This window comes from Triticum dicoccoides, chromosome 3B, assembly GCF_002162155.2.
Source record: "Triticum dicoccoides isolate Atlit2015 ecotype Zavitan chromosome 3B, WEW_v2.0, whole genome shotgun sequence".
Classification (NCBI taxonomy): domain Eukaryota; kingdom Viridiplantae; phylum Streptophyta; class Magnoliopsida; order Poales; family Poaceae; genus Triticum; species Triticum dicoccoides.
This window is the reverse complement of record NC_041385.1, coordinates 67316051-67337689: the sequence shown is the minus strand read 5'-3', so window position 1 is coordinate 67337689 and position 21639 is coordinate 67316051. Positions and strand designations below refer to the sequence as shown.

Below are 21639 nucleotides of genomic sequence, written 5' to 3'. Positions count from 1 at the left end.
CTATAGATTAAAGCTATGCTATCTGAATAGTTTAGTTAAGTTATGTCTTCTTGACTTGCTCTTTATGTGTTTGCCAATGGCGGCAGTGGCGGGGAAGTGGGGGAATATTAGGTCCTACCACACTAAGGAGCACATGTCTGTAGGGAAGGAGTTTATCGAGGATCTGTGAGCCAATAAATAATACGGAGAGGTATTGATATCAATATGGAACCCAGCCCAGTTCTGGTTCAGCACCTTTTGTTAGGAGCTCTTTTGGTGCAGGAATAATCAACTAAGATGACATTATTAGTATATGTCAACGTACAAGAGTTTGTGATGACCAAATATGAGATTTCTGGTGCTTAGGTGCGGGTGCCGTTGGTACTCCTCTGCGTCCCAACGGACTCCAACGTCCTGGTCTGATAGCAAAGAAGCCAAATCATGGCCAGTTCGTACCAGCACCAATAGTACTCCGGCAATCTGGGATGTAAGCCCCTTGTCCAAACCATCATGGTTAATCCTAATTTGCACGATCCTCTTCAGATTAGTATACAGGTATTGGGTCTAACCTGCCTGCAAGTGAGATGCATCTGAATTAGATCCGATTTCAGTAATATAGAAATCAGAATTGATTTATTCACCCTTTGGTGAGCGCCTGTGTGGTTCGATTTTATAAGCAAAATTCAGTCTTATTTTTCTCTCAGCTTAGTTCCATGTCGATTTATTTGCAGATTAGTTACTAAAGAAAATGGTCTGAGGTCAAGAGTTGAAAGCCTGAAGCCAGATGTTCCTACGATGACCTACACAACTCTTGAGAAACAAAACCAACACATTATGTGCCTGCAAGATTGAAGATCGTACGTATATTTACTTTGCTCCAGGATCCTATAGCAGTGCATTACTCCATGCAGTTCCCTTTATCATTCATTTTATTATTCATATCTCTATATGGTTGTTATATATAGATGCTATTACAGGGATGTAGCACTATATTTTCCAGCCCTTGTTGTAAACAAAACACCCTCTGTACTGATACATATGTTTTTTTTTTCTTTTAGTTATCTCTTTTCAGAGTGGACGAGGTTTCTAGATCGAAGAAATTATTTTTAGATCGCCCTTTGGGTTTCAAAGAATTCAGAATAAGTTCCTACACGAGCTGTTACTGGATAAATCATGTACGACACCACGCTTGCACCCTTATCCCTGGAGTATTTGCAGTTGTATTCTTGGCTGTTCGTTGCACAAGATGGTGATTGTTTTTCTTTCTTTTCTGATTCACAGCTATTGGCATGCATTTGTCCGTGCGTTTTCGTCCTAGGATTGACGATAATTTGAACCTGTTAATTCGGAAAAGATATGCCCATCATCATTCCACTTTGTTTAGTTTGAGGAGAACCGAGTAGTCAAATATCTGATTATTTGTTTTCTGTTCTATGTATAAATTTGGATGCAACATTTCACTGCAACAACTATTTTTCCTCTTCGGCAGTTGGGGCATGCGTCCAATCATGTTAAAAAATAAGCTAATTTAATTTGGCGCCTAACAATAATAGTTGCCAACTAAAAGAGGATCTACTTTTGCCAATAGTGGTAAAATAAAAGAGGATCCAGACTCTCACGAGTTTATACTTGTGTGTGTGTGTGTGTGTGTGTCCTTGTATAATGGTGATGATTTAAATCACTTTGGTTTTCTTGGAAGCAAATTCCGAATTATGGATTGTCCACTTCACATCAAATTTTCAGGATAGTAATTCTGCATTTGGATTAGAATTGTTGTGGTTGATATACTATCTGAACTTTTCTTACACTATGTTATGTTTAGTTATTACATGTTGGCATAGACATGCATTGCCAGTCGGATAAGTTGACTGCAGCTACCCTCGAAGCTGCTCTTTGCATGTAAAGGAAGCTCGGAAACAGTGTTTTCTTGAGGAAACAAAGCATGATTGTGGATCTTCTCAAAATTGTCTGGATGAGAGTGATTGGCTTCCAGAATTGGCTGACATTGGAATGCTTGACGTGTTCGAAGATGTTGGCCTATATACTGTTCAAACAACTTGTTCGTCGCAAGGCGACAATGCAACTGACTTGAAACAACGTTCACCCTTTACTGCCACCATATACGATAGCCTGCATTGAAGGGCCTTCCTACGCCATCGATAAGCCGCGCCGGCTGCTTTATAGGGGTAGCGCTCAGTCATGTTGGGTCGCCATTCGGGCATCTAGAGCACGATCGGCAATAATGAAGGCAAGTATGCTGTTGTCCCCTTCTGAAGTTCTGTTTAGGCTGGGAATCAATCAATGCATTATCTGAGTATTGAATTTTCTGATTTTCTGTTGACCAATACGTTGAGCACAATTGTCGGAATGAAGAGAAGAATTAAATGATTTTATTTGAATAAATATGCCTTCTAACTATGATGAGCAAGAAAAGTTTGGTCTAAGGTTAGACGTGCATTGCACGTGCAAATTTACTAGTGCAGAGAAAGCAAAGAAGAAAAACTTGGGTAGCGGCAAAGGACTTTTGTTCCGGAGGCGAATGAGTGCGTGGTGGGGAGGATGGCGTGGCAGGCTTTGGGAGTAGTTTAGTCATTAGCGGGCTCGCTCAACCATCTCCGCTCTACGTACTACTACTCACTAACACTAAGTCAGTCGTCGCCTACAGTTGGGGAATTTGTTGGTGTTCCTGTGTGAGCTGCGGGGAGGATTCCTGCGGGGAGGATTGTTTGATCCGGCGAGGCGAGGCTGGACCTGCGCCAACCGGCTGCTTCTGCTTGCCATGGCCGGGATCGACGACGGCGGGGCCGCCGCGCAGCTGGTGCAGGTGCGTCTTTCTCGTCTCCTCTGATCGATCTGGCCCCGTGCCGGCGGTTGCCTGCCTTCTGCTGCATGCCTGTGTGGGATTTGTTCTTAGAACCGCTGGTAGCGCTCGCGATTCGCCTTGGCGAAATCGATTTGTGTATCCATAAGTTCATCTAAAAAAATATTACTGTAACACTCTTTTGGCCCTTTCCTCTTTCGGACCTGATCACCACCGCCAGAATTTTTAATTTGTTTAGCCAAGAAAGTTTTTCTCATTCAGCTTTCTCGATGCTATCTATGATTGGGGATCTACAGATGAGAAGTTGCAATGATTCAGTAGGATATAAGTACCATTTGCAAAAAAAATAAAAAAAAATCAACATCTGCTAATCAGCTGATGTACTAACACTGTGTCCCTCCTGCAGAAGCTGATAATCTGTGGAGTTGCAGAAGAGCAGACACATCAAGAAGGCTTGCTCATGTATTTGGAGGAGCACAAGGATAAGATTCCTGAGATCACGGCGGCCATCTTGTCAGCAGGCACTGATTTAATGGAGTCGCCGAAGAAGGATGAAGACGGCAGCAGAAGCAGCACCAACACATACAGTGAGAGCCTGTTGTGGCTGCAGTGGATGATGTTCGGCAAAAATCCAGATGCAATGCTTCATGACATGGAGCTTAGCTCTGAGGATGACCGCGCTGTCTGCGGGACTGTCTGGGGGCAGAATGGCGTTGCTTACCGTTGCCGGACCTGCGAGAGTGACCCCACATGCGTGATTTGTGTTCCGTGCTTCCAGAATGGTAATCACAAGGATCATGATTACTCCATCCTTGAAACAGGTGGTGGGTGTTGTGATTGTGGGGATGCTACTGCTTGGAAGCCTCAAGGGTTCTGCACGAGGCACAAGGGGGCTGAACAAATTAAGCCTCTTACCGAGGAGCTTGCGAGTTCCGTAGGGCCTGTGTTGGACGAGCTGTTGCTGTTCTGGAAGGAGAGGGTTTGCATTCCTCGTGAAAAGGCTGACGATTGCAAGAAGAGGGTTGCCCAAGAGTTGACGATTTCTATTGCTGACATGCTTCTTCGCTTCTGCGCATGCAGTGAAAGCCTTCTAAGTTTTGTGTCCCAAAGGATCCATGAGTCCCCTGGTCTCTTGGATGCATTGATGAGGGCAGAGAGGATACTGGACAAGAAAGTTGTGAACAAATTGCATGAGTTGCTTTTGAAGCTTATCGCTGAACCGGCTTTTAAGTGTGAGTTTGCCAAAGTTTTTATTCAGTACTACCCTGTTGCATTTTCTGAAGTTATTAAAGGGGGCAACGACTATGTTCTGGAGGAGTATCCACTGATACCAGCCTTTTCTGTCCAAATATTTACCGTGCCTACGCTGACTACAAGGCTTGTGCGCGAGCACAATTTGTTGGGTACTCTTCTTGAATGTTTGACAGCTCTGTTTCTTTCTTGTGTTGGTGAGGATGGCCGTTTACAGGTATGTTTATCTTCTTCTTTCTGTGGCTCAAAAAGTTAGATGCTTATATGCCTTATTATCCAGCCAATGTGCACTGATGGGATATTGTTACTTTTCGAGCATAATTGCTATATTCTGTCAAAGCTGCTGGTACGCGGTGAACATTTTCTCTTACCCGTTAATGGTAACACTTACAGGTCAAAAACAGGGCATAGGCCCTGAATGTAGGCTTGTCATCAAACATTAGCACGCCTAGCTTCTCTTTGACTATGCACAAGAGAACTCTCAAAAACAACTATGCACAAGAGACAAACGACATGTCCATGTACTTGGATTACTAGGGATGGATGAACAATAGACATTTCAGGATAATATTTTGTTGGTTTCTGATAAATGTGTGTTCACACTATGTGTTAACAGATATCCTACAAAGATCTGTACAGGGTTATGTTATTTCATATGGTCACATGAATGCTTCTACTTTGTTATTTGCAGACGAGCAAATGGGTAAATTTGTATGATGCTTCTTTTAAATTATTGGAAGATGCACGCTATGTCCTGAGACATGAGGAGGTTTCTACATATGTTGCTTCTGAGAGGCCTGATCTAACAAGTTCATGGGTTAAGCTGTTGTTACTTGTGCAAGGAATGGATCCTCACAAGAGAGTGACGAGTATCCCTGCTGAAGGTGAGAATGAGAATCTATCTGCGCCTTTCATGCTAGGGCATTATCTTGGGATCATTCAGAATCTTTTGCTGAAGGGAGCATTATCTTCTCCTGGGCAACAAGAGTCAACAAATGTTACTGCATGCTCCACCGCGACAAAAGGCATGGAAAGTGCCAAGAACCAGCGGCTTGCAAAAGTTGGAAGGGTCTCCCATGAGAACTCGGTATGCACTTTGAGCGATTCGAGCAGTGAGATACCATCACCTGCTGCCTGCTTAATTCGTCAGTGCTTGAAAGCTATTGGTAGCTGGCTGGAACTGACTGGTGATTTGGGCGTGAAGGTAAATGAAGGATCCCAACTAGATAATGTTGCAGATTATTATGAAGTAATTGGTCCTCCTATTCAAGAGTCAGGCAACATGTTGCTGATAGGTCAAGGGGGGATGCCTCAGGTTGGTAACATCACAGGAAGGGGAAAGATGCAAGAAACTAGCAGTGTTGTTACTCTGACTGGTGGCAACCTTTTATATGCCCACCCACATTCAGGAACTGATGAACTAGGTCTATTCAGTAAGACAGGTTGGCATCATGCTGTCTTTGATGTCAGTTCACAAGAAACGTCTTTTCATATCCCTTTACACCGTATGCTTTCATTACTATTGCGGGAAGCAATGAAGAAATGTTTCGGAGAGGATGCCAAAACAGAGGAATGTTCAGTTGTGCAGTCCAATGAGTTCTTTTCTCAGGTACTTGGAGGTTGTGAGCCTTATGGGTTTGCTTCAGTTGTGATGGAGCATCCATTAAGAGTGAGAGTATTTTGCGCACAAGTGCGTGCCGGGATGTGGCGTAAGAATGGTGATGCAGCTATACTAAGTGCTGAGTGGTACCGCTCTGTGCAATGGTGATTTCTTGGTGACCTCAAATGAATTTCTATTCAACTTACGGTCCTGAAGTTCTACTGATTGATTACCCATCTTTCCAGGTTTGAACAGGGCTTGGAGTCGGATTTGTTTCTGCTTCAATGCTGTGGTGCACTATCTTCTCCAGAGTTCTTTATGAGGACCATTCAAGAAAGATTTGGTTTGTCAGATTATACATCTCTGGATCTCACTCAACAGAATGAGTAAGCCCCCAGTATATAATGACAGTTCGACTTGTGTTTCTGTTAACATATTGCTTCTTTCAATTTTTGGTGGTACATGTACGTTTGCATTGATAAACCCAGTCAACCGTTTTTCTTGCGTGTCTCCCTACTTGCTAAAGTTTAAGCATACTTTTTTTGTAATCATGTACTCCTCCGTTCCTAAATGTAAGTCTTTGTAGAGATTCCACTAGGTGGACTACATACGGAGCAAAATGAATGAATCCACACTTAAAATGCATCTATATACATCCGTATGTAGTTCATAGTGGAATCTCTATAAAGACTTATATTTAGGAACGGAGGGAGTATTACTTTTTATTTTATCATCTTGTCTTGTGGAGTGTGCTCAATTTTATCTTCATCATTCTATTTTCTCTGTCAGTGCCAGTAAGTTTTAGTTGTAACCGTTGTTATTTGACTGTGCTTATGTGGCAATGGGACGTACTTAACTTCTTACATGTTGTGGCACATGCATGGAAGCTCGTTTGTGCTTACTGTATTCTTTTAGTTGCGCACTTGAGTGATATTCAGGTCAACCTTTTTTTTATTTTTGCTCTAGAATTATTATTTTTTGTGTTATGATACAAAAGCCTTAAGGGAATAGCATGTTATTGCTTCTGTGCATTTCCTGTCAATATCCAGATTAATAGTTTGCCTGAATATTTCTGTTAAAATGTTCTTATGCTTTTTCAGGTATGAGTCGGTTCTTATACAAGATATGCTAACTTTTATTGTGCAACTAGTCAAAGAACGCAGATTTTGTGGGTGTTCCATAGCAGACAACTTGAAGAGAGAATTGATTTATAAATTGGCTGTTGGAGATGCCACCCATAGCCAGATTGTGAGGTCTCTTCCCCATGACCTTTCGTCAAGCGAACAATTTGAAGATGTTCTAGATTCAGTCGCAGTTTGTTCTGATCCATCTGGAAAGAAAAAGGTTTTAATCCTTGAAATTATACTACATGCTTCTGCAGCTTACTTTTTTATGTTTGAATGCATGACTAATAAGAAAGGTTATATATCACAGGGCAAGTATGTGCTTCGCGAAGCATTCTGGAAGGAATTGGACTTGTATCACCCGCGCTGGAGTCCCAGGGAATTGCAGATTGCTAAAGAGAGATATTACCGTTTTTGCAAAGTTTCTGCTCTTGGCGCTCAACTACCTCAATGGACTCATGTTTTTAGCCCTCTGCGCAGTATTTCTAAGATTGCCACCTCCAAAGCTGTCCTTCAAATTGTTCATGCTGTTCTCTTCTATGCTGTTTACACCGACGCATCATCGGTATCACGTGCCCCTAGCAATGTTCTTGTGACTGGTCTGCACCTGCTTTCGTTGGCACTTGACATATGTGAAGCAGAGTCTCAAATTTCTGCGGACCAGTATGGGATGGACTTACTGCAGCATGATGATGAATCGTGGGTTGTTCTGTCATCGGATGCAGAAGAGGCTTTTCCCATATTGACCTACTCTACAGAACTAGTCTCCCCAGAGTCTGACAAGCTAAAGAAGGATAGCATGCTAACCTTGCTTGTCTCACTGATGCACAAGGAAAAGAATGGCAGCACCTTTTCTGGATGCAATATTCCGTCTCTAGCTGAGAGTTTGTTACAGAGATTTGCCAAGCTAAGTAAGCAGTGCATGTCTGCAGTAAGACAAATGGCACCACAAGTACTCCCATCCATTCCAGATCATGCCAGCGCCAAACAGAATTTAGGATCTCCAGATTCGACGGGAAAACGCCGATGCGAAGCTGCAATCATGGTAAGAGTTTAATTTAAAAGGTTCACCGGTCTAATTATATTCTCAAGCCATCTTGAATACCAAGTTTAGTCGAAATAAGTCTTTGTTTGGGTGTGCTTACAACATAATTTTTCTCTAGGATAGAAACACTAATAGTTTCCTCCCATTCATCTACAATTAAATTTACATATTATAATCTTCAATTCATCTACAGTTTTCCCTCCCATTTCTGCCATTTTCTCATTTTGTTACTATAGATTCTAAGTGCTAGTTTCTTATCTGAATCTGTATGTCTTAGGCAAAAATGGGAGCAGAGCAGTCAAAACCTGCTGAAAGTATAAAGTCCTCAGGAAATGAAGGGCGTGATGTTCCAGCATTTGAGCCAGATGCGCCCAAATCAACTGCCGTTGAGACGCGACCAGTTTGCTCTCTGTGCCAAGATTCTGATTCCAAAAGTCCACTCTGCTGTTTGATTCGTCTTCAGGTGATAATCCTCTTCTCTTGACAATTGTCTTGCTTTCTCCAGTTGATGCTTTATGGCAACATGAACTGGTGATTCCCTTCTGTAGTATTTCGACAACTTAAAGTACCTTTCTCTATCTCATGTTCAATATCATGCCAATAAGACTAGCTAGATTTTTTTAAATCTATTATATGTTGGTGGTATACTATTCTTGTTTGTTCTCTGATCCAGAAATCTCAGATTGCAACTTTTGCTAGGTCTTCTATTTGTCCGGGATACACCAATGTAACCTTCCTTCATTACATCATGGAAATGACACATTTCTTGATTTCTCAACATCCACTGATTAGAATATATCATGTTTTACCAAGTGGATGCACGTTACGGTGCAAGTGATTACTGTGGGGCTTACAAAAATAGCATGATGCAAAATCTGACGGTTTCATAAATATAGCTTACCAAGCCAACTTTTAGGACTCAAAATAGTTTGTGTGCGATATAACATGTAAAAGTTGTTCTGCTTGATGGTCCACTGATGCAACTTCTCTCCTACTCTGCTAACTGAAACTCTTCAGACTGCTATGGAAACTATGATGGCAGACACTGTTGAAGATGGTCAGACCCCAAGATCAGTTGCAGAGTTCGCTTCCAAGCTACTCTCCCATGCCAGCTCCATAGGCTCGTCGAAGTCGCCAGCTGTTCAAGTTCTTGAGGATAAACTCGAGGTAGAAAGACGGGGTGCAGCTGCTCTCCGGGAAGAAATCAGCACCCTGAAGAAGCGAGCAGAAAAGGCTGATGCGATCATCGCGAAAACCCAACAGGAGATGGAGGAAGTCGGGAAGAAGCAAGCCGAGACTGACCAGATTCTTCAGCTTCTCCTGCGCAGGTCTCAGGGTAACCCCGCTTCTTAGTCTGTGTTGAAACTGTGATTCTTATGGATGTATGGCGACCTTATTTGAACTTGTCGTTGTGTGAACCCACTTGGTATCTTGTGTATATATCTTAAATAAAATGTGAGTTAAATGCTGGATGTATGTGACATATTCAGTATGTGTATTGTATTGGGCTATGCAAATGCATGATGCTTCTGATTGCCATTTGGCCGATCCATGTTGCTTCCTGGCGGGTGACCACACGGTCAACTCCGGTAGCACCACAAGCTCCAGTGTACCAGATATTTTCCCAACACTCCTGTGTGTGGAGCTCCCAGCTGACCAGCTGCACGCAACAAACACCGCATGTGGCCACCATGTGCTGCTGACATATCTTTGTTTCCCATCCACTCGTCTTCTCCATAGGCTTTCTATCGAGACTTCCAGAGCCAAGGCAAAATCCCCAATGTGTGCTTCTCATCCTCGATCGCGCCAGCCAGGACACCATTGTTGGAGTATAATGTCCGGCCCTCTCCCATAGTTCAGACTTTTGGATGAGTTGGGCCTCTCCCATATCAACTCATCCAAAAGTCTGAACTGATGGAGAGAGGCGGGCAATATATTTCAACACTCTCCATCACGTCTAGGCTATTTTAGTCCTTAGACGTGGGATCGATATAGACCGTAGAATCGTTTATTTAATACTACGTTGGCAGGATCTTGAACTTAAGACCTTTTGGCTCTGATACCATGTTCAATTCATGCTCCAGCCAATTCATTCAAAAGTCCGAACTATGAGAGAGCGCCGGACATTATACTCCAACAACCATGACACTTGACGTCGTTGGGATGCCACAGCATGCCCTATCGGTGCACCGCCGCCGCAGATCTGTTGAGCGCAGCTCAACTGCAATGCATAGCGTGGAGCTCAAAGTAATAACCTAAAATAAATATGTGCTAATATCTAGTGTAATCAGATTTTTGTACTGGGATTATTTATTAAACTACCATGTGAAAAGAGAAGGAATAGACATATACAAAACGTCTGCTAAATTATATGAGCAAAGCATCCCGTTGCCTAGTTTGTAAAATATCTGGGCAACGAGCAGATAGACACGGTACTAATCAGGGTAGTGTAAAGGTTTCCGAGTAAAGTCGATCTAATCAACCTGCTTTCCCTTAGTCGGTAGATTCAACAGACATCCCACTCTCCTCTACCCCTGTGTGCTATAAATAGCCTTTCGGCCGTACGGTGTAAAACACGTCTACATACATTTGATTCAAGAAAAAAAAGATAGAACATTTTATAATTTGGAACGAAGGGGGTATATTAAAAAACGTATTTTATAATGAATTTAATGAAGTTTGGTTTTGTGATATTAATATATTTTTATATAGACTCGGTCAGATTAACAATCCAAAAAATTTATTATTTGAAACGGGGATAGTACTACACGATTACAAATTTAAATAAGATAACTAAAAGTAATTTAACCCAAATAACATGATGCAACTGACCCTTTATGGAAAAATTTCACATCATCGAGGATGTCCTCGCCATGGTTCAATTCTACACACACACTCCTCTCACAAATCTGATTATATATTTAATTCAAAGGGTATTGTAGTAAAAAAACGCTCTTATATTATGAGGGAGAGAAGTGGACGCACCGCACAAGATGCACAGAGGCGCTGCATCCACTGCCTCAAGTCACCGTAGCAGATCACTGTCTGCGCCCGATCGACCACAGAAACAGAGCCCCGCCGCCATCGTCAGCCACGCGGGCAAGCGCGGGGGCGTCGCTCGGCGGCGGTGAGAGGAGAGCGCACGGGGTGAGGGACCGAGAAAAGTGGATCCGGACGCCACCCGAGACGGGGACGACGCGGGGCCGGTGCTCGCGTACTCCCGTGCTTGATTTGCACTACAAGACATGCTTGACAATTATAACAAAAATATGTAGGATAGTACATGTTATCTTCTACCATCATGCAAAAGTTTAGATGCAACTAGTACTTGTACTAGACGCAACAAAAAAGAGAAATCGATGTTTGAACAGTAACATAACTATTATGAACAGTTGCAACCCGCAACTATCGAAGCTGATTTTCTCTTTTTCGTTGCACCTTCCACAAGTATTTGTTGCATTTCAGATTTTGTGTGATGATACTCCCTTCGTCCTTCAAGGAGTGTATTTTTAACTATGTTGGAGAGTCAAGCTATCTCAAAGTTTGATCGAGTTTGTGCAAAAATATATCAATATTTGTGAAACCAAATTGGTATATGATGAAAATATATTTTATCATGCATCTAATGCTACTAATTTAATGGCATAAATGTTGATGTATTATTGTATAAATCGGTCAAACATAATTTTTTTGACTTTCCAATCAAGTTGGAAGTACACTCATTCAAGGACGGAGGGGGTAGGTGATAATGTGCACTATCCATTTATATTTTTGTTAGATTTTTTCATGCACTATTGACACTACTGGAATCAATTTATATGCCGGGTGCCACGAACACTCGGCAAAGGGCCGAAAACCGCCGCCAAAGCCTTTGCCGAGAGTGGCACTCGGCAAAGGCCACCCGGCGTATAGCTCTCAGGCAAACAGGAATTTGCCGAGAGCCAATGGTCAGGCACTCGGCAAACACTTTGCCGAGAGCCAAACCGTGTAGCTCCGCAAAATAAAGTGACTCATGGACGCCTGACGGAAACGGCAACCTGACAGGTGGGTCCAGCCATCTAGGTCAAGGGCCAATAGAAAGCTGACACGTGGCGCCCACCTGACTGGTGGGTCCAACTGTGTAGGCCGAGGCTGGCTTTGCCGACAGCCACTCTCGGCAAAGTAAGCCAATAGGAAGCCGACACGTGGTGATCATCTGACAGGTGGGTCCAACCGTGTAGGCTGATACTGGCTTTGCCGAGAGCCGTTCTCGGCAAAGCTGGCCAATAGAAAACTGACACGTGGCACCCACCTGACAGGTGGGTCCAACCGTGTAGGCCACAACTGCCTTTGCCGAGAGCGGCTCTCGGCAAAGCGGGCCAATAGGAAACTGACACGTGGCTACCACCTAACATGTGGGTCCAACCGTGTAGGCCGAGCCTGGCTTTGCCGAGAGCTGCTCTTGGCAAAGTAAGCCAGTAGAAAACTGCCAAGGGTAACGCTCGTCAAAGGTTTGTCAGGCCCTACAGGTCATCCTGGTTTTCTGAGAGGAGCCCTCGGTAAAGAGAGCCACCCGCTCCAGTTCAATAGGTTTTACCGAGAGTAGCCCTCGGTAAAGGTATGTCCAACAGTCTTTTTTCCTCGTTTTTGGTTTTATTCCTGCAACAAAACATACACAAACAACAGTATACAGTGCATCCCACATCGAACATCTCACATATAAGCAACATTGCACATAAAAAAGCAATATTTCTCAATCACATCCCACATACAAGCAATAGTGCATAAATGGTCTAATAGTGTTGTTCATACACTCGACTACCACAAGTTCACAAGTCTCGAGCACACAAGATGCAATAGTTCTCAAGCACACACATGGAAGGACTAGGAGTGGGAACATGAACATGAAGTTCACACAGTTTTGGTGCTCGGAGTGGGAACATGAACACCAGAAGGACTAGGAGGCGGACAAGGAGGAGCCATCATTACGTTTGCTTCCCCAACTACATCAACATCAGAAGGAGTAGGAGGTAGACGAGGTGGAACCGTCGGAACATTGTTGGACCCTTGTGATGGATTGAGCTGTAAGAATTTTGAGACAATAAGATGAATGCATATGGCAATGTCGAAAATGGTCACTCGGCAAAGTTCGAATGGAACTCACAATGTTCCACTCTTCCGTCGCTGGCATGTCTGGCTTGCCCTGTATAGAATAAAGATTGGCCACCATATATTGTAAAGACTTCACTAGATCATTTTGTGCCTTCAGTTGAGCCCGGTTTTCATTCGTTCCTTCTCGGTGTCATTCAGCCGGGTCTATAATATGGCAATGTAAATGTCATCAGTGTTGAAATGCAAACATGCAGGACCATTAAGGATCAATGAAGGATCAATGAAGAAGCACTGACCTGAATTTCCTTAATAATGGTCACGGTATGTGGTACGTGACGCTCTATGGTAGGAGCAGAGCTAGTACTCATAGCACGGAGCGTGGTGACTCTCGAAAGGGAGCAGGTTATGACGGAATCGAGGTGAATTGCCATCCGGCCATTCAGTCAACCGCCTGCCGCGGCAATGGCCACAATAGGGTCAAACGGCGCCGTAAGAGGATCAACATCTTCCTCGTACTTCTCATTTAACTTTTTGGTGTAGTTCTCCCCATCTGACTTGGCTTTAGAGCTGATCCAGTCCCTCTTCGAGCGAAGATCCGTGCACCCGGCATATAGGAAAATTCCAGTAGTGTGAGATGTATTTTGATAGTGGGAGCACGGGAGCACCTAAACACCTTGGAGCACCTGATATCTCTTGATTATGCATTTTACAATATTATACTCCCTCCGTTCCTAAATACTTGTCTTTCTAGAGATTTCAACAAGTGACTACATATGAAGCAAAATGAGTGAATCTACATTTTAAAATATGTCTATATACATCCGTATGTAGTAGTCCATTTGAATCTCTAAAAAGACAAATATTTAGGAACGGAGGGAGTAACAGTGTATGCCATTTTGTTAAAGCTGTGAATGATTTTTGTTTAGATGGTGCTGATTGGCTCAATTGTTGCGTTGTGCAGTACTTAATTTTTTCAGAGGAAAAAGGAACCTCCCTCCGTGCAACTGTATGTCCTTTTTTGGGTACATCTTTGGGTATCTTGAGTTGAACTGAAATTTCTTGTAACTTAGCTAACACTCATGGCTTCACCTTCACAGTTATCCGCGCCGGGCTCCAGGTTCCTGGTCCTGGGAGCGCCGCTCCAGAACATCACGCATGTCCATCATGCTCAAGCAGGTCAGCGGTTGCATGAAAATTGTCATCGGCCCGCCAGCATACTTGGCAATCTCGTTTTACTCATATAGTCAATGGGAAATGCCACGTTGGAATGACAAATTATTTGTTACAAAATTTAATTATATGAGCTCGAACTTGCTATTTTTTAAATAATACATTTTTAATAAATTTGAGAAATAATACACCATTTTTATTTTCTTTAAAATTAATACACTGTTGGCCACATGGAAGCCGACTGGCTGCAGTCGGCCGTGGCTAAGCCGACAGGCCTCAGTCGGCCACTGCAAGGCCGACAAGTGGCCACTCGGCCACGTGGAAGCCGACGATAGGCCATGCCGCGTCACCCCTTATCCACTCGGCCTGGTGGGCGTCCGGTCGGCCGGGCCCAGGCCGATAGGGCCAGTCAGCTTTGGCCAGGCCGAAAGGAGGCGGCTAAGCCACCAGCCACACACGCCCCCCTTCTTCCTCCTACATTCTTCTTCTATTCTTCCGTTCTTCTCTCCCTACTCGAATAAACTCTAATTTTTACACGAATGTTAGCCGATTTCTTGCCCATTTTCCACCGTAGTTGCATTGTAGAGGGTTGGGGGAGGCAAGGGAGACCTCGATCTCGTGATGGGATAGCTTGGTGGTGGTGGTGAGCATTTTGGTAGAGGTGGTGGAGGTGGAGGTGGTGGATGCTCCGGTGATTGAAGGCCACCGTTCATTGTTGCTTCGCACGCTTCAAGGGTAAAATTCAACTGACATTTTCTCTGTCATAGTTGTTCCGTAAGTATTTAGTAAAATGTTTAGATGTGAAATATTATGGTGTGCGATTATTCAGTGGGTTCCGTAATATTCCGTAATATATTTAGATGTCTGATATTTAGGTCTGTGAATATTTTTAGTTGGTCCGGTAATTTTTCATAATATATTTAGATGTCAAATATTTAGGTGTGTGCATATTTTTAGTTGGTCCGGTAATATTCCGCAATATATTTAGATGTCAGATATTTAGGTCTGTTAATATTTTTACTTGATCCAATAAAATTTCGTAATATATTTAGATGTCCAATATTTAGGTTTGTGAATATTTTTAGTTGGTCCGATAATATTCCGTAATATATTCAGATGTCAAATATTTAGGTGTGTGAATATTTTTAGTTTGTTATGCTGCACGCCCCGCGCGTCTGGTTGCGGCCACAGATATCTCTACACGCCTCGCCATTGATGCATCTTTGCTCACGTGCTTAGTGGACCGATGGAGGCCCGAGACCCACATGTTTCACTTCCGCTGAGGAGAGATGGCAACTACTCTGGAGGACGTGTCACTTTTGTTGGGACTACCCTTGGCGGGTCATGCCATAGGACCGTTGGAGGCACCGGCTGCTTGGGAGCAGGAAATTGCACAACGTTTCCGAGATGTTTACCCTAATGCTCCGGCCTTAGTCTCGGAGCCTTACGGACCTAAGTTTGACTGGTTGCTCCATTTCTAGGTTAGTTCACCAGCCTCATATTTTTATTTGTCATGCATCTGGTTCTACATATACCTTCTCTATTTACTAACTGTCTCTATTTACTTACTAACTACAGATCTAGAAGTTCCCGGGGTATCCACAAGTCCTCTTGACTGCGACACAGATCACTCGGAGCCTGGAGGCATACCTACTGTGGCTTCTTGATAACCACAAGTATAGGGGATCGCAACTGTTTTCGAGGGTAGAGTATTCAACCCTAATTTATTGATTCGACACATGGGGAGCCAAAGAATATTTGTGAGTATTAGCAGTTGAGTTGTCAATTCAACCACACCTGGAAACTTAATATTTGCATCAGAGTGATCAGTGGCACGGTAATATGATGGTCTGATAGCAGTAGCAAACAATAGCATCAGTAGTAACAATGACAACAGTGATTTTGTAGCAGTTGTAACGGCAGCAGCAACAGTAGTAACTTAGCAGAGATCAATATAGGAAAAACTCGTAGGCATTGGATCGGTGACATATGGTGGATGCCATTTATCATGTAACAGTTATAACCTAGGGTGACACAAAACTAGCTCCAGTTCATCGATATAATGTAGGCATGTATTCCGTATATAGTCATACATGCTTGCGATAAGAACTTGCATGACATCTTTTGTCCTACCCTCCGTGGCAGCGGGTCCATATGAAAACTAAGGGATATTAAGGCCTCCTTTTAATAGAGAACCGGAACAAAGCATTAACACATAGTGAATACATGAACTCCTCAAACTACGGTAATCACTGGAAAGAATCCCGATTATTGTCACTTTGGGGTATGCGGATCATAACACGTAATAGGTGACTATAACTTGCAAGATCGGATCAAGAACATAGATATAATCATGAAAACATAAATGGTTCAGATCTGAAATCATGGCACTCGGGCCCTAGTGACAAGCATTAAGCATAGCAAAGTCATAGCAACATCAATCTCAGAACATAGTGGATACTAGGGATCAAACCCTAACAAAACTAACTTGATTACATGATAGATATCATCCAACCCATCACGGTCTAGCAAGCCTACGAAGGAATTTACTCACGCCCGGTGGTGAGCATCATGAGATTGGCGATGAAGGAGGGTTGATGACGACGACGGCTACGAATCCCCCTCTTCGGAGCCCCGAACGGACTCCAGATCAGGCCTCCCGATGAAGAACAGGAGGTGGCGGCGGCTCTGTCTCGTGAAACGTGATGGAACTTTCTCTCTTATTTTTTCTCCGGAAAAAGGAATTTATAGTCCAGGAATTAGGGTCGGTGGAGCCACGAGGGCCCCACAAGCCACCAGGGCGCGCCTGGCACCTGGGGCGCGCCCTGGTGTCTTGTGGACCCAGGGTGGCCCCTCTCCGGTGGTTCTTCGCTCCAGTATTTTTATATATTATATAAAAATTCTCCTGAAAGTTTCGTCCAATTCTGAGAATTTTTATTTCTGCACAAAAACAACATCATCGCAATTCTGCTGAAAACAGCATCAGTCCGGGTTAGTTCCATTCAAATCATGCAAATTAGGGGCCAAAACAATGGCAAAAGTGTTTGGAAAAGTAGATACGTTGGAGTATCACTTCTCGGGAAGGTGATGTTCACAGAGAATGGAGGGAAAGGGTTGGCGGGAAAGAATGACGACAAAGGGATGGCGGGAAGGATAATGCCGGAACATATGGAGGGAAAGGTTGCGGGAAATTGCGGCTAACTAGGGAGAGGGTGGCGGGATAAAATTACGGTCGAAAATATGGTTCCATGCAGCCGTCGGTTGAAAATTTTGGTCTCATGTAGCTGTCGAGTTTGCCTAAGCCGATTTGAACTAATCGGTTTCGGCGAAGCTGATTACTACTAATTGGTTTCGGCTAAACCGATTAGTACTAACTAGCTTCGGCAGACTGATGCTAATGCCGCTGGTCGACCGGCCTATCGGCTTAGGCTAGGTCGACTGGGTCCTAATTAGCCTAGGCATGGCCGACTGGATCCAATGGGCTTAGCGACCCTTGATGCTGTATTGTTTTTCATAAATTTTTGAAATGTCGTATTATTTCTCATTTTAAAAAAAAATATTTAAAAAATTAGCCTCAAACTTGACAGGTTATGACGATGATGCAAATTTCAAAACGAGGACAATTATGCGAGCTCAAGGCGTCCAGCTTGGCAGCCCAGTCACCCAATGGGGCAATCTTCCCTAAAGTAAATCACCTTTTACCATAACCGGGTGTGCTAGAACAAGGAAAAAAGGTGAATATTTTCATGGAATCAAATAGTGTATCTGCTGATTGCAGTGCACAAGATTCAAGAGCAACCGTAACATCCATAGCGTACCGCATAACAGCATTTCATTTGGAAGAAGCAGCAGAACTAAGCAGCCAAGCACAATACCACGTCATTGCTGCTAGTACCAAATATATATGCACTAATACAAGTCAAAGCTAGGCACACAGACTGTTTCATCTAACCCAAAGCTTAGGCAGAGTGATATCAGATTCTTTCTGTTGTTTTCTCATCAAGTTCAATTGTCATTCAGACATAAGCATAATACTGATGCAAGCAACAAACACACTCCTATCCTCAGTGGTTAAAAGTATATTTGTAGCATGCTAATAGCAACATATAATAACTTATAACAATCATGGACAATATCTGATCAAGCAAATAAATGCACCATAAATCAACAGTGAAGTTACACAGTCAAGTAATTCCAAACGGAGGGAGTAATAAACTGATAATGGCACACCTAAAGTCCATTCTTCTAGGTAGAAAGGACCTTAATTCACAGTTTAAAGGAAAGCATGGCACCAACAATTCAAACCTAGCATTTGAAATCACCAAAAGAACTATTTTTATTTTAGCATTTGTTTCCCTCTGAGTTGCTTAAGCTGTTACTTACCTTTGTGCAAGATACCTATTTCATCTTCAGACAGTGCAGTGCATGTGGCATAGTGATAAATTGGACTTAACGGTGCCTAAAAAAAAATATGGTCCATCATTTCAAAACAAAATGCCAGAGCACATGGTAGAAGCAGACTGACCAAGATATATATTTGTTTAAGGTAAAATGAAGCCTAGACTTATGTCCCTATCATAAATGTAATTATGTATAAATAAGTGTCACCCAGACCCAGTTGAAGCAACAATCAATAGTAAATTTAGCCCCATATTCCATAAGTGCATGGTAAAATGGATAGGCAGAACAAAAATTAGAAACACCGTAAATAGCTACGGAGGTAATTTGGTGTAAATATGTAAATAAGCAACCAAGCACCATAGAGAATTTGCAAAAATTGAAGCACGATGCCAAAAGGAGCAATTCTTGAGGAACATTCTTAGATAGTAAGCGATGGATAAAACTTTCCCATCAATATTCAGCCATACATTTAGACAAACTCCTGCAATGTAAACTGAATCCTGGAAACAGCATTTCTATTTAACTAACAATAGTCTTCTGCAAGAGAAATGATAGTGCTAAATAACTTGGGCACTTAATAGTCACTGAAGCCAAGCAAGTAGGATCCTTCCCAAATCCCAGACCAGAGAAAACACATTACCAACAGTCTAAGGCAGTACGTTATAGATGCTTAACAACACAGAAAACTAATGGGCAGCACATTTGTCTTCGCGGCATTTTGAGACATCAAAAGGATCCTCAATAGAAAAATCAAATCCTCTTAGGTAGCACCACGCTGTACCTTCTTGCTCAAATGGACTCTTGAAGACCATCATCTTGCAGCATCCATTAGCCCATTTTGCAGAAGCCATGAAGATCCTCAGCTTGGCACCCAAATTATCTGACGGCAAATGCCCATGGGTCATCACAATCACCATCTCCTCCAGAACTTGCGCATGCTCGGCAATGTACTTGAGGAAGTCAAGCTCGCTTTTCCTCCCCCGGAACTCACGGAGAACCAACTTCTTGATGTGCCTCTGGATGCATTCAATAGGACCAGCATCCTTCCAGAACTTGAGGTTGATGGCTTTGCTTGTGCCACCAGTTTTAGGTCCCCAGAACTTGAAGTCATCATTCTCGGACTGCAAATTAATAAATCAAACAGAGGACATATAGATGGCACGTCATGAGTAGCAGTCTCAATTCATTTGGTGCAGGCAGACACAAACATGAGTAGCTAGTGACTCAGGTCAAATTATACCTGGACATAGAGCGTCTCGATGTTAGGAAAGCATCTGAGGAAACTAGGCAGCATCCTGGCTTCAAAGTGGGTTCCAAGTTTCACTTGAACTCCCAGCATCTGAACGCTTGGGACAGTGGTGTTTGGACTTGCCTTGGTGTTAACCTGCAAATTAATTTAATTATGATGCATTTTGTGGTAATACTGCTATATATACTTACTACAAATTAAAGGATGGAACTTAGAAATTAGTATTAAAACATGGTGATTCGGAATGAAAGAAGATTCATACTCCCTCCGTCCGAAAATACTTGTCATCAAAATAGATAAAAGGGGATGTATCTAAAGCACACGGACCATGATGGCTGTGTTGCGAATCTCAAGTTGGTGCATTCCAGGCACCAAGAATCCCAGGAAGCGCAGCTTGGGTGCATGGCCGATCTTGACTTTGGAGGACATGTTGGTGAGATCACGGTCGCCCCAACCCCAAGCTTCCCACAGAAAGAGCCTCTCCAAGCGTGTAGCGCGCACCACATTGATTTCTGGCACGATAGCCATGCACACCTGAACGCTTCGTAGACTGCGGCTGTGGATGCGGAGGCACACTGGCCACCGGCTTCTGGCGATCATGAGCTTCTCCAGGACGGGGCATCTGTCCAGCACGAAGGCGAGGTCCTTGTCCTTGATGAGGAGGTTGCAGAGGCCAAGCTCCCGGAGGTAGGGGAAGGCAGCAGTAGGCGGGAGGTCGGATGTGCTTGTGTCCGGGAAGCACCAGGTGCCGATGTAGAGCTTGGTGAGGGCGGTGCAGTTGAAGAGCTCGGCGGCGGGTATGGGCAGCTGGTCGTCGAACTTGGATGCGAGGTTCACAAAGACGAGTTCTTTGACGCCCTTGGCCGCGAGGAGTTTGAGCCAGAGCTCCAACTTGTCCGGGTGATACAACATGTTGTTGCCGGCGAGGTAGACGAAGGCGAAGGGGCCCGGGTGCGCGGCGAGGACGTGGGACACGTTGTCTGCGAGGGTGCCCATGGCGTCCAGGATGCGAAACAGGCCGGCGTACCAGGACTCGAGGCCCATCTCGCGGAACTGGCCGCGCCCCACGACGCTGCGGTCGGAGAGGAGGTGCGCGTCGACGAGGACGAGCGGCACCGAGTGCCAGACGCGGCGCCAGCGCTTGGCCAGCGCGGTGGTGCGCCCGGCGTCCTTGGCGGGGAGGCGGGAGACGATGTTGCGGAGGATCCCGACGGGGAGGCGGCTGATGCGGTCGACGCCGTCCCGCGCGGCGGCGGCGGCGCTGGCGAGGGGCGCGGCCGTGGAGACGGTCGGCCTGGGGATGGCCTTGAAGACGTCCACCGTCAGCATTCGCATGTTCTCGTCCATCTTCTTGAACTCGGGGCCAGAGAAAATCATCCCGGCTATGTCCTCCATGGTGAGGCCAAAGGACGGACGCCGGAGGCGGAGGCGGAGGGCGCGGCGGTGGAGCTGGTGGGAATGGGGAAAGTGGAGTGGAGGCGAGGCGAGGCGGCTGCTTTGGTCTTTGTGAATGATTGAGCTAGGGTTTTGGTTTGGTTCCTTCCTTGTCGGCTGGGCCAAATGTCCCAAGCTGTATTGTTGTTCCAGGGCCCATCACACGCTCCTACTTACTTGGTGCATTTAATTTGAAATTGAAGGCAAGCTCAATGCCTCTTTAGTTTGTCAAATGAGGGAGTTTGATGAAAATGAAGCTATGGGATGTTTTAGCTTAAACCGGAGATTGGGACTTTCCAATACTTTTATCATGGATGGATGCAAATGACATGCACATGTAGGTGATGTTTCTCGCAACATTTTGATATCTTATTTGTATTTTTCTGAGTTAGTATGAATTTTTATGAAGTTTTCAAAATGACAATCAAACGGTCAAAGGGCAAAGGGAATCGTTTGTAACCGGCGCACCGGCCG

General features: G+C 44.1%; 2 protein-coding genes and 1 long non-coding RNA gene across 3 annotated transcripts; 2 read left to right on the top strand and 1 right to left on the bottom strand.

Moving 5' to 3' along the window:
- The first annotated feature begins 2507 nt into the window (after nt 1-2507).
- LOC119274752 (E3 ubiquitin-protein ligase PRT6-like) lies at nt 2508-9331 on the top strand. The gene is made up of 8 exons (XM_037555475.1): nt 2508-2803; nt 3207-4268; nt 4743-5815; nt 5897-6037; nt 6752-6995; nt 7086-7820; nt 8098-8283; nt 8838-9331. Exons 1-8 carry the CDS (start codon nt 2759-2761, stop codon nt 9171-9173), a joined length of 3822 nt encoding a protein of 1273 aa, XP_037411372.1. The 5' UTR covers nt 2508-2758; the 3' UTR covers nt 9174-9331.
- A 5209-nt stretch (nt 9332-14540) lies between these two features.
- Nucleotides 14541-16078, top strand: LOC119280807. Its single transcript, XR_005138182.1, has 3 exons — nt 14541-14816; nt 15321-15562; nt 15660-16078. It is a non-coding gene; the product is annotated as an uncharacterized LOC119280807 (long non-coding RNA).
- Nucleotides 16079-18877: 2799 nt separating this feature from the next.
- Nucleotides 18878-21191, bottom strand: LOC119274750 (F-box/FBD/LRR-repeat protein At1g16930-like). The gene is made up of 3 exons (XM_037555474.1): nt 20059-21191; nt 19723-19866; nt 18878-19603 (listed from the first exon to the last, which is right to left on the bottom strand). The coding sequence occupies exons 1-3, from the start codon at nt 21124-21126 to the stop codon at nt 19169-19171; spliced, it is 1647 nt and encodes a 548-aa protein (XP_037411371.1). The 5' UTR covers nt 21127-21191; the 3' UTR covers nt 18878-19168.
- Nucleotides 21192-21639: the final 448 nt, after the last annotated feature.